Below are 12,536 nucleotides of genomic sequence, written 5' to 3'. Positions count from 1 at the left end.
CAGCACCCCTTCAAACCACCTACATCCAGTCACAACCAATGACTGTGTCCCATTTATTCTACCTCCTACTTCCTCTTAAATCTGTTTCCCACACCACCGCCCTCAAGTCTTACTGCCTCTGACGCTTGATTATTTCAGGTCTAGATCAGTTACAGGACTTTCAACTGGGACTAATAGAAAACCCATCTCAAAGTGGCTTAAACAAAAAATAAATACATCACCTTATGAAATAGGAAATTTAGAGGCAGAGCAGTTTAAGGCTTGATTGACTCGGCACCAGCTCACTGTCTTCAAGAACCCAGCACTTTCAGGCTCTCTACCCTGGCTCATCCTCTAGCTGAGAGTAAAATGTCTGTCAGTGCTCCAAGCAGCACCTGTGTAATAGTTTTGTAGGTCTACCATAACAAAACACCACAGACTTGTGTGGGAGCGGGGCACTTAAACAACAGTGTATTTTCTCAAATTTCTGGAAGGTAGAAGTCCTAGATCAAATGGCAGGTCTAGGTCCTTGAGAGGCCTTTCTCCTTGGCTTGCAGATTGCAGATGGCCACCTTCTCACTGTGTCCTCACAAGGTCTTTCCTCTGTGATGCATCCCTCATGACTCTATGTCCAAACTGTTTCCTCTTGTAAGGATACCAATAAGAGTGGATTGGACCCAAGCTTAATGGCCTCATTTTAACTTCATAAACTCTTTAAAGACCCAATCCCCAAATGCACTTATGTTCTGAGGTACTCAGGGTTAGAGTTCTGGTATGAATTTGGGGGGAACACATTTCAACACATAATAATCTATATTTTTTATAATTTTTTTATTGAAGTAGAGTTGATTTACAATGTTGTGCCAATCTCTGCTGTACAGCAAAGTGACTCAATTATACACATATAGACAATTATTTTTTTATATTCTTTTCCATTATGGTTTATCACAAGATATTGAATATTGTTCCCTGTGTTATACAGTAGGACTTTGTTGTTTATCCATCCTGTATATAATAGTTTACATCTGCTAATCCCAAACTCCCAGTCCTTCCCTCCCCCATACCCTTCCCCCTTGGCAACCACAAGTCTGTCCTCTATGTCTGTGAGTCTGTTTCTGTTTTGTAGATAGGTTCATTTGTGCCATATTTTAGATGCCATATATAAGTGATATCATATGCTATTAGTTTTTCTCTTTCTGACTTACTTCACTTAGTACGATCATCTCTAGATTCGTCCATGCTGCTGCAAATGGCAATATTTCGTTCTTTTTTATGACTGAGTAGTATTCCATTGTATATATGTACCACATCTTCTTTATCCATTCATCTGTCGATGGACATTTAAGTTTTTTCCATGTTTTGGATATTGTGAATAATGCTGCTGTGAGCATAGGGGTGCATGTATCCTTTTGAATTATAGTTTTGTCTGGGTATACTCCCAGGAGTGGGATTCTTGGATCATATGGTAATTCTATTTTTAGTTTTCTGAGGAACCTCTCCACTGTTTTCCATAGTGGCTGCACCAACTTACATTCCCACCAACAGTGTAGGAGGGCTCCATTTTCTCCACACCCTCTCCAGCATTTGTTATTTGTAGACTTTTTAATGATGGCCATTCTGACTGGTATGAGGTGGTACCTCATTGTAGTTTTGATTTGCATTTTTCTAATAATCGTGATGTTGAGCATTTTTTCATCTGATTACTGGCCATCTGTGTGTCTTCTTTGGAGAAATGTCTGTTAAGGTCTTCTGCCCATTTTTCTATTGGACAACCCATAATAATCTATAAGACTAAGAAATATCAAGAGCAAAAAGAGGGATCACTTCCTCTGACTCTTTTTAGAAGAAATGAAGCTTTTCCCAGAGGCTCCAGCACATTTTTCCTACTGTCTCATTGGGCAGAGATGGGACACATGCCCACTCCAGAATCAGCCTCTGGCCAGAAGGGTGGAATGACTTTGATTGCCTCCAACTAATCATCTGGACATGGAATGATAGAACAAGGTCCTGCATTCCTGAACTGGCCTCCTGCCCCCTCCTAATCTTCACTGTGTCCAGTGTTGACCCACTCCAATCCCTTCCCCACACTGCTGCTGCCAGCAAGGGTCCTTATAAACCACAAAGCACTTCCACAATCCCACTGAAAACAGTCAAGTCATCAGCTAGAGCACCAGGCTCAAACTGCACACCATGGAGTTTGGATCAGTTATCTGCTGTGGTACAAAAACCTCTCCAAACCCAGTGACTTAACACAGCAACAATAATTTCTTTTGCTCATGAGTCTGCAATTTAAGAACAGCTCAGTTGGGATGGCTTGTTTCTACTGCACATGGTGTCACTGAGATATTTGAATACCTTCTCTCTCCTTCTCTCCTCCCTCAATGATCCTGCCGCCCCCCAGCACCTCGACTTTGCCATCACTCTCCCTACTCTCACTTCTTTTGCTCTTCACGTTCTTTACCTCCTGACCACTTCCTCTCTTTCCCTCCTTCCTCTCTCTGCCCTTACTTGTTCCTGTTCCTCATATGGAATCAGGTGTCACCAGCCAAGCTCTCTCCCACACTGGACAATGTACCATGGGACCTGGGACAGATTTTTGGTCAGGACTCTGCATCTTCCACATCTCTTCCAGAATCATTACAAAGAGATAGGCAGAGAGATCACAAATAACATAGTTTCTAATGTTTTCTTCATCTCTTCCATTTTTTCCTAATCCTTATCTTTCTGAACTGGCAGCTCCCAACTCAAGTGTTAGCACTTTCATCTTTGCCTCAGGCTTTCACATGTGGAGGATCCAGGCTAAGATAAATAGCACCAGAAATGGTTCTGGAAACAGGCTGTCAGGATGGGCTTTAGAGTCAAATTTCTCATATATCTGAAAGGAAGAGAGACCCATTGCTGCTGGTAGGTGGGATTGCATGAATACCTGGCACTTGCCCTCTCCATCTTTCTTCCCCACTTTGTGCCCATATGCCCTGTAGATCAATTTCTCTCATCACTGAATTTCCATGTGCACTAGAAGTTAGGAATCAGCAAGAGAAGTTAAGAGGGAAACTGTAGAAGCAGCAAGGAACGTTACAGCTTTGGCAGTGAAAAGGAGCTGGGGAAAGTGAGGTAAATGTTAGGAGGTACTGATTGCAGCCAACTGATCTTTCCACTACAGGACAGACTCAACTGGGGGGACAAGGTAGAGTTTGAAGCTGTGTTGTGTGTGGTGACAAGCTGGAAATTGTTGGAAGGTGAAGGAGGGTTGGTAAGAATGTAAAAGAAGGAATAAAAAATTGACTCTGATAGAGTATTGCTTTTTCTGAATTTAGACTCATAACCAATCACCAGTCTTATCAACATAATTCAAAATGTATTTTAGGGAAAAAAAAATTGACAGTATGTGTGTGTGTGGAGAGAGAATACTGTGGAAAATAGCCAACGCCCTTCCAACCTCACATCCAGCCCAGCTTCTCCAAGTGACTTGTTTACATTTTACTGTTAAAAAAAAAAAACTTTATTGGAAAAAATTAAAACAACTATAGAAAAGGATATAAAACATAAATATACAGTTTCACAAATTACAGAAAAGCAAATACCTATGAATCTCCATCCTGTTTAAGAAATTAAAGTTTGCCAGTGCTCCAAAAATACTCCTTCCAGAGGACAAACGCCTTCTGAGCCATATCCTTGGAGCTGTTTTGCAATTACTAAAACTCTCACCAAGTGGAAGGAGTTAACTATATGCTGACCACAAGCAGGTAGAGCCCAGACCAGTTGGAACCAGAAGGTTGATGATGTTGATCCCAATGACCTCACCATCAACCCAATCAGAAAAATGTCCACTAGTAGATGCCGCACACTGTAACCCTCTTCCTCGCCCTGTCTTTTAAAACTTTTCCCTGAAAGCCACTGGGAGTTTGGGGGCTTTTGAACATTAGCTACCCAAACTCTTTGCTGGGCACCTGCAGTAAACACTGCACTTTCCTTCACCACAACCCTGTGTCAGTAGATTGGCTTTACTGCACACAGGCATGTGGACTCAAGTTTGGTTTTGTAACACCCTGACATGAGGAGAGAGAAATAAGGCAAGAGGTATCAAAGATGAGTAGAGAAAGAAGGAATAAAAGAGCAGGAAGGAAAATCAGGAATGAGGTAGTAAGAAACAAAGATTTATTAGGGAGGTGAAAAAAAGAGAAGATACTAGAAAAAAGCAAATACAGTTGACACTTGAGCAAAGTGGGTTTGAACTGTGCTGGTCCACTTACACGTGGGTTTTTTTTCAATAGTAAATAACACAGTACTACACAATTCATGGTTCTTTGAATCTGCAGACCACAAACACAGAGAAACCGCAGATATGGTGAAACTATGGGTACAGATGAAAAACTATAAGTTATATGTGGATTTTAGACTGTGCAAATTGTCAGTCTTCACAACCCACACGTTGTTCAGGGATCAACTGTACATTAACAGGAGTTGACCAAGTACCATACAAATCAGGTTTAGCCAAGAACAACCACAGGGCTTCTGTTTCACCCTCCAGCCAGGTTCTGCCCAACCCAGAGCAAGTGCAGTGGCCTCAGCTGTGGCTGCAGCTCTCCCCTCAGGAAACACCAGGCCACCTCTTCTCACAGTCTTGCCATGGAGTGTGTGAACAATGTGTATTCCTCTATCATGGGCTCTATCATGGGCTGACCTTGGCAAATCTGCCAGAGATATTTTCAGTGAAGAATTTGGTTTGGGGTTGTCTGGATGTGAGAACAAAATCATGCACTGACACAAAATTCTCAACATCTGGATTATCTAATATGGACACAGGTCAATTTCCTGGGACCTTGGAGACCAAATACATATACTATATGATCTAGCACAAACAATGGAACACTTATAACACTCTGGGAGCAGAATTAAATTACAAATGAGGACCAGATTTTTCAAGGTTTGATTATAAGATTTGGTACTACCTTCTCACACTAACATGGTAAAGGAAAATGGTAAAATCAAGTCTTCTTACAAGAGGGAGTGTATAAACCTTGGTTGCGATGTTGACTCGGGTTTTGCTGGACCTGCAATCCGTGGTTCAGCTGTCTTTGACTGTGGTGGCTAGCTTGCTGGGTACCAGCCCGTGACCTGGGACAGTGCCAAATCAAAGCTGAAAATGAATAAATTTGCAGTGCCTTACAGGACTGGGGACTTCCAGCTGCATACTATGCCAGTGATTCTGGGGACAGAATTTGGAGGATCAATTTATCAGAAAGGATGTGAAGATCTCGACACTTGGGTGGATCTTGCTTGGCTATTAGGTACCAGCTGCACTCATTTGGGCATTGCAGCTAAATATCAGTTGGATCCCACTGCTTCTGTTTCTGCAAAAGTCAACAATTGTAGTTCACTTGGAATGGGCTACATTCAGCCTCTGTGCCTGGTGTGAAGCTGACACTGTCTGTTCTGGTAAACAGGAAGAACATTACTGCTGGAAGCCATGAACCTGGGCTTTCTCTGGGGTTGGGGGTGAATCCAGCTGTAGAAACTTCTGGGAAGAGATATCAGAAGGTTTGGCCTGAATACATTTCCCCTTTGACAGTAGGCTTCCCTCCCCCTCTCCTGACCCCCAGTGATCAAAACAAAAGACCATCTAAACAAGAACTGTATTATAAATGTGTAGGCAATTTCATGTTAGCTGGCTTCTGGTTAAATTGGTTATCTGTCTAGTTACCAATGCTGCAGTCATGCAGTCACCTTGCATTATTTAAATCTATTTAACTGTTAAATGTACTAACCACCAATAATGAAACTGACCTTTGTGAAAATTGCTTTAAAAAAAAATAGTAAAGACAAAATCCTCTATCCAGGGTTTCTCAACCACAGCACTACTGACATTTCAAATCACATCATTCTCCATTTGGGGGAGGAGTCCTCTGTAATGGAAGGTGTTTCACAGCACCCCTGGCCTCTATCCAGTAGTACTTCTCCCACCCACACATCACCTCCCAGTCATGAAAATGTCTCCAGATATTCCCAAATGTTCCCTGGGGGTAGGGTCACCAGAAAAATATTGCAGGAGACACAGTTATACTAAAAACATTATTCACTGTTTATCTGAAATTAAAATGTAAGTGGGTCTCCTGTGTTTTTATTTGCTAAATCTGGCAGCACTACCTGAGAAGAGATACCACCCACCTCCCACCCTATTTGAGAACCACTGCCCTAATCCACAGGAACAATAAAGAAAAAGTATGGTGATGGGAGGTGGGGAATGTTATGATCAGATTTGCATTTTGAGCAAAACTTTAAAAAGATTGATCTGCTCACAGGCCAGGACTGCTGTCATCAGCTTCCTGTTTCCACAGATGAAACACTGAGACCTCACTGGAACCTTTGGCTCCCCTTTTGAATAAGCAACAGAAGATGGGAGCTCAGACCTTGCCATTCACATCCATCCTTGGGGAACATGATGTTGTGAATCACAATATGAATAATAAATTTGGCCTTCATCCTGTTTCTGGCAAAGAGCTCCTAAAACACTTAACACTACCTAAGGGATCAGAGAAAAAAAAAAGGGGGGGGGTGCCTTCATTTATATTAACGAAGTTAGAATCAGCCTTGTGATGAGAGGGTTGAAACTTTCAGTCCCACCTACCCTGACCCTCCTGGAGAGGAGTGGCAGGTTTAACCAATTGCCCTGGGCAATGATTTAATCATTCATGCCTGTGTAATGAACCCTCTATAAAAATCCGAAGGATAGGGTTTGGAGAGCTTCTGGGTTCGTGAATATGTGGAGACTGGGGGAAAATACTGTGCTCAGAGTGGCCAAGGAAGCTCTGTGCCCTTCACCCATACTGGCCCCAGGCATCTATTCCGTCTGGCTGTTCCTGAGTTACACCCTTTTATAATAAACAGATCATCTAGTAAGTAAAACGTTTCTTTGAGTTCTCTGAGCCACTCGAGCAAATTAATTGAACCCAAGGAAGGATTCATTGTAACCTCCAATCTATAGCCAGTGAGTCAGAAGCACAGGTGACAATTTGGACTTGCAACTGGCATCTGGAGTGGGGGATTCCAGGGGCAGACTTGTAGGACTGAGCCCTTCACATGGGGATCTGACATTGTCTCCTGATAGACTGGGTCAAAATTGAGTTGAGTTGTAGGACATCCAGCTAGCCGTCAGTGAATTTCTTGGTGCTATGAGAACCCTCCCCAACACACACAATGGAATTGCTCTAGAATCATTTTAAGGATACTATCCCGACTGTCAAAGCAGGAGGAATAAAAGAAATGGACAGTTGTGACCTCGAATTCTTTTTTCCTACTGAATCTAAATAATAGTCATCTTGTCTTCCTTAAGATGTTGATGTTGAGGGCTTTATTTCATTAAACAATAACAGCATGATAGGAAATTTAGCAAGAAAGATTTCCCCCTGCTCTTCAATCTCACTCAGGGTTTCCCTAGAAAGAGGGGCAAACTTGTGTTCTGGGATACCAGAGACTTGAAGTTCCAAACTCAGACCATCTAAAGTAGAAATCACCAGACTAAGAGGCATTATTTTAAAACATCCCTCCAGGTCTCAGTCAATTTGTAAAAAGAATTCAAAGAAACTTAGGGCCACAATGTGATGTAATTTATTCTCCTCCTCTCCTTCTTAACATTCCGTTTTTCCATCTCTGAGTATCAGAGCTTAGGAGCTGGGTTCCACGCCTCACACCACACAGCTCTCAGCGGCAGAACAAGAGCACAGCTGCCTCAGTTGTTTGCCAGCTGCAGCTGTAACAACTATGAGTTCCATATCCATTCCAGTCAAAGGAGGAAAATTCCCCACACTGCATGGGATTGGCCTCTGGGAAGAATCCTTCTCTGCCGATGCAGTGCTGGGGTGCTGGGGGAAGAGACACAATGAGGGATTGGCTAGGACACCAGTGAGCTCTTAATGGTCGAATCCCCTGGATTCTTTGGTCCTCGTCCTACTTGGCCTTGACCACTGCCCAGCACAAAACCCTCCCTCCAGTGGACTCTGAAATCATGCTCTTTCCTGAATTCCTTTCCACCTTCTTTCATATTTATTCTCAGACCCCTCAGCTCACCTCTTTTCCTCAATCGATCCCCCAAATGCTATTCCTCACGGCTCTGTCCACACCTCACTCCCCCGATGATGGCTCATCTTCTCCCATGACTTTTAGCTAGTACCAGCATAATCATATATTGTCAAGATACTCCTAAATGTCAGAGGTCAGCCAGATATTTTCTGTGCTTGAAACTCCATATCCAGCCGCCACTTGGATGTCTCCACCTAAGTATCTCTAGATCTAAAACTCTGCTTGAGCAAAACCAAACTAATTCTCTCTTGCTACCCTTAAATCTATTCCTCATCTTGTCACCCATCTTAATTGATAGCACCCAGTCACCCAAAACAAAAACCTGAAATATGTTCAGTCTCCTTCACTTGCCATCCCCCACATTCATTTGCTCATCAAGAATGGTTGAGTCCACCGTCTATGTATCTGTCCTTGCACATTCAACTTTATCAAGAACACCCTGACTCAGGTCCTTATTATTTCACATCTGCACCTTTACATCTGCCTCATGGCCTCCCTGCCCTTAATTTCCCTGCTCTTGAATCCATATCCTCCACGCTGCTATGTCAAACTTGAGTCTGACGCATGTCTGGATTGTCTTCCAAATCACAAACTAGGGGTCCTTCCACAAGGGCACAGATGCCTCATTTTGACTGACAAATGGACAAACTGATAATTAACGGGGGAAGTGAAGATGTTCTTGACTTCAGGGTCACATTTCTCAGACTGACAGGAAGGAAAGGAAGGAAAAGGCCCTACGTGAATGTGCTTATTCTTATAGCTCTGACTCCATCTTCCTCCTGTCTCCTTCCAACCACAAAATTTCCCCCAAAGACAGTCTCCAGTCACCACCCCTATGGTGCTCTCTTCTACAAGACTGGAAAAACAACAAAATCATAAAGCTTCTACAAGTTAATAAGAATAGTGGAGAATATCTTCATGACATCAGCATATGGAAATACTTTTTAAACACAACATAAAAGTACTAATCATACATGAGAATACAGATAAATTGCACTTCAATACAGGAAATTATGTCCAGTGGTCAAAAGGTACAAACTTTCAATTATAAAATTAGTCCTGTGGATGTAAAGTACAGACTGGTGACTATAGTTAATAATACTGTATTGTACATTGAAAAGTTACTAAGAGAGTAGATATTAAAAGTTCTCATCACAAGAAAAAAGAATTTGTAACTATGTGTGGTGGCGGGTGCTGACTAGACTTATTATGGTGATCATTTCACAATATATAAAAATATAGAATCATTACGTTATACACCTGAAACTTATATAATGTTATATGTCTATTACATCTCAATTAAAAAATAATAGTAACAATTTAAAAATTATGTCCACAAAATACCAGCAAAAAAGTAAAAATGCAAGCCATGGAGAAACACATCAACATACTCCATAGGGTGGGTGTGCACACACACACATACACACACACAAACACGCCAGGCCGTATATCTTCTCAAAAATCACACGCTCGGGACTTCCCTGGTGGCACAGTGGTTAAGAATCCTCCTGCCAATGCAGGGGACACGGGTTCGAGCCGTGGCCCGGGAAGATCCCACCTGCCGCGAAGCAACTAAGCCCGTGCGCCACAACTACTGAGCGTGCGCTCTAGAGCCCGCAAGCCACAACTGCTGAGCCCGCGTGCCACAACTACTGAAGCCCGCATGCCTAGAGCCTGTGCTCCGAAACAAAGAGAAGCCACCGCAATGAGAAGCCCACACACCGCCACAAAGAGTAGCCCCCGCTCGCCGCAACTAGAGAAAGCCCCTGCGTGCAGCAACGAAGACCCAACACAGCCAATAAATAAATAAATAAACTCACGTGCTCAGTGTTGCAGCCAGTGACTCTCATCCCAGCACACCAGGCATTGGGCTGCTCTCTCATTATTAAACACCCTGAACTGGACAAATCCTGCAACAAATTCCCCTGGAAAAGAAGAGTCAGAGAAGGGCTAAGTATTCAAAGGAAGAACTGGAAACAGCTTCCCTTTCACCAGCACAGGGATTCCCTACACCAACAGGTCAGGTTACAGCTCAACACTCCAAGCTGTGGGGAGAGAGCCCTGTACCTCTGTGGACAGTGGCTGCTACATCCTGACCCTGAACTTGGCTAGAAGAGAACCTCCCTCCATCTGGGGAAAGAGGACCAAGGCATGGGCTCACAAGAGGTCACAAAAGGTCACTTGTCTGCCTAAGGCTCATAGGAGAAATTAGACTCCACTGAAAGATCAGCAAGAAGACCTCCAGAGGTCCAGCAGGAATAAGCAATGATCAGATGTGGCCATCTGTTTATGCTGGCACACTTCTCATCCAATTACCGTGACTTTATTTGCCCTACCTACCATTACTTGCTCTCACTGAAATAGTAAATGTAAAAAGTAATGGCTCTTGTTTTCCCACCAAAGACCTAAATTCTGTGGCTTTATTATGCTGAAAAAATATCTTCTTTAAAATAATAGCTATCCATCATACCAAAAATAAATTTTTCTCGCCACTTTGCAAGTTGTTCTCACCTGTGAACATTAGCCTAGTTTTTACTATTTTAAGAGCCATATTTTAAGAAGCCTGGGTTTATATCCTATAAATTGGAGAGGATAGTAATTCTAACTTCATAGTGTTCTAATGATGATTAAATGACACAAAACCATGTCAAGTTCCTAGAAAAGAGTTTGGCACATTGTACGTGTTCAACAAATGCTAGCAATTGTTGATTGTTGTTATTTACACTTTCCCCAAGAGTGCAGGGAAGGATTGATGACTGGGCTTTGGAAGCAGATACTCACGCTGAACAACTGGTGAGTAATAAGATGCAGTTTTCTCAGCATCACCAAAGTCATAGACCACAGGAATAGCTGGGCCATTGTCAGTCTGACAGTTCCCTGATCCGTACTTCACCGGGTATTTCTGCAGGGACCAAGATACAGGTTGTGTGAGGACAGTAGAGAAGCTGCCACATTGGGAATTTGGGGATTTAGAGCCTTCAGGTGTCAACATGCAGAAATCAGTCTAAATAATAGTGACTCCTTCCCACTCCCCCCACCCCATAGCTAGGTTCCTAACTAGCTTCAAGCCCCTTGTCCTTCTCCCTCTCTACCCCCTCTCTCCTCCTCCATAGGCCTCATCCCGTGCTCAGCTCAGATTCCTAAGAGAGGTAGCACGTGAGTTCACCTGACCCACAGGTGCAAGAAACAGCCAAGCACAAGCACCTGCTAGTGATACGGAACCCAGAGCAGACTTACTCCTCACCCCAAACACTTGGCTCTCTGTTCACCAAAAGAAGTGTGAACAGCCAGCAGCCCCATATACCTGGTAGAGTCCAAACAGATTGTGTCCCAGATTCGGGAAGAAGCTAGTGTTGGTGCAGTACCTCAGCAGGCAGCTGTTCCTCCAGTGCTGCAGGGGGGACTTGTTGGGCACATGCCACATGCCCAGGTCCTGGGCCTGGATGTCATAGTAACCAGCGTTCTGCAGAGCAACACACACACTGATCCTGACCAGCCCAGGAGGTCCCAACTAACCAAAGACCCACACATGCAGTTCTCAGTTGAGCTGAGAGCTCTGGGCTCCAGGGGGGCAGGTGGCAGCAGCGCTCAGACACCTGCCACCTCCAGCAGACGATAAGGCCCCACCACCCAAAAAGACCCGGTGGGAGAGAGTCGTGATTCAAGACATGGACTTTTTCCCTCCTTCTTCTCCAGCCCTACCTCCTCATCCCCATCTCCCACCCTCCCTTCCACACTCTCTGCTCCAGCCACACTCAGCTCCTCACCCTTTCCCAGCTGGGTGGTCAGTGCCACCAACCTTGTATCACTGGTGGACGCCTCTACAGACCCAAACGTATTGGCCCAGTTGCCGTCCCCCTCTGGGCAGTCTGGCCTGCTGCCCTGCTGACTCGACCAGTGATCACCTACCGTGCATTTCCCAGACACGTGGTTCTCGTGCACACTGGCCACTAGGGTCCAGCCGCCATCCCCAGAGGTCATGTCACAGAAGGTCTGGTAGATGATGCCATTCTCAGTGTGGAGGAAATACAGGCCATCTGCAGAGGGAACCAGCCTAGAGAGCCCGTGTCTGCGAGCACAGGGTCCATCTCAGGCTCCAAAACCAGAAACACCCTGGGAAGTCAGAAATGTATCCTAGAGGCTCCCACACATATCCATTTGTTAGAGTACAATTCTCTATGGGTCATCTACGAACAGGGACACTGACAGCCTTTATTCCATGCTACATATTCAAAGACTTTGTAGCACTGACATCCTTAGAAGACAGAGATATTAACTCTCAGTGGATTGTGCTTCCTTCTGGCCTGGAGAGGCCAGAAATCAGCACCCAACCACATCTCAAGTCTACATCAGGATGTGGCCTCTGGAACTAAGAGTAAACAGGCATGGTCTCAGCCCTTTATATAAGATTCAGGTGCTTCCCTGGTGGTGCAGTGGTTGAGAGTCCGCCTGCCGATGCAGGGGACGCGGGTTCGTGC

The 12,536-nt window shown here is 44.2% G+C and overlaps 1 protein-coding gene and 1 pseudogene across 1 annotated transcript in view; one reads left to right on the top strand and one right to left on the bottom strand.

The window, feature by feature from the left end:
- The first annotated feature begins 4,624 nt into the window (after positions 1-4,624).
- On the top strand, positions 4,625-5,585 carry LOC112062218 (voltage-dependent anion-selective channel protein 2-like; annotated as a pseudogene).
- Positions 5,586-7,680: 2,095 nt separating this feature from the next.
- Positions 7,681-12,536, bottom strand: part of ITLN2 (intelectin 2) — a 6,733-nt gene continuing 1,877 nt past the window's right edge. The window contains 6 exon segments of the mRNA XM_007121847.1: positions 7,681-7,833; positions 9,879-9,926; positions 9,928-9,983; positions 10,840-10,960; positions 11,363-11,521; positions 11,854-12,095. Coding sequence (XP_007121909.1) covers positions 7,681-7,833; positions 9,879-9,926; positions 9,928-9,983; positions 10,840-10,960; positions 11,363-11,521; positions 11,854-12,095 — 779 coding nt within the window.

Source organism: Physeter macrocephalus, chromosome 4 (genome assembly GCF_002837175.3).
Source record: "Physeter macrocephalus isolate SW-GA chromosome 4, ASM283717v5, whole genome shotgun sequence".
NCBI lineage: Eukaryota > Metazoa > Chordata > Mammalia > Artiodactyla > Physeteridae > Physeter > Physeter macrocephalus.
The sequence above is the reverse complement of the archived record's forward strand: the minus strand, read 5'-3'. Positions and strand labels throughout refer to the sequence as shown.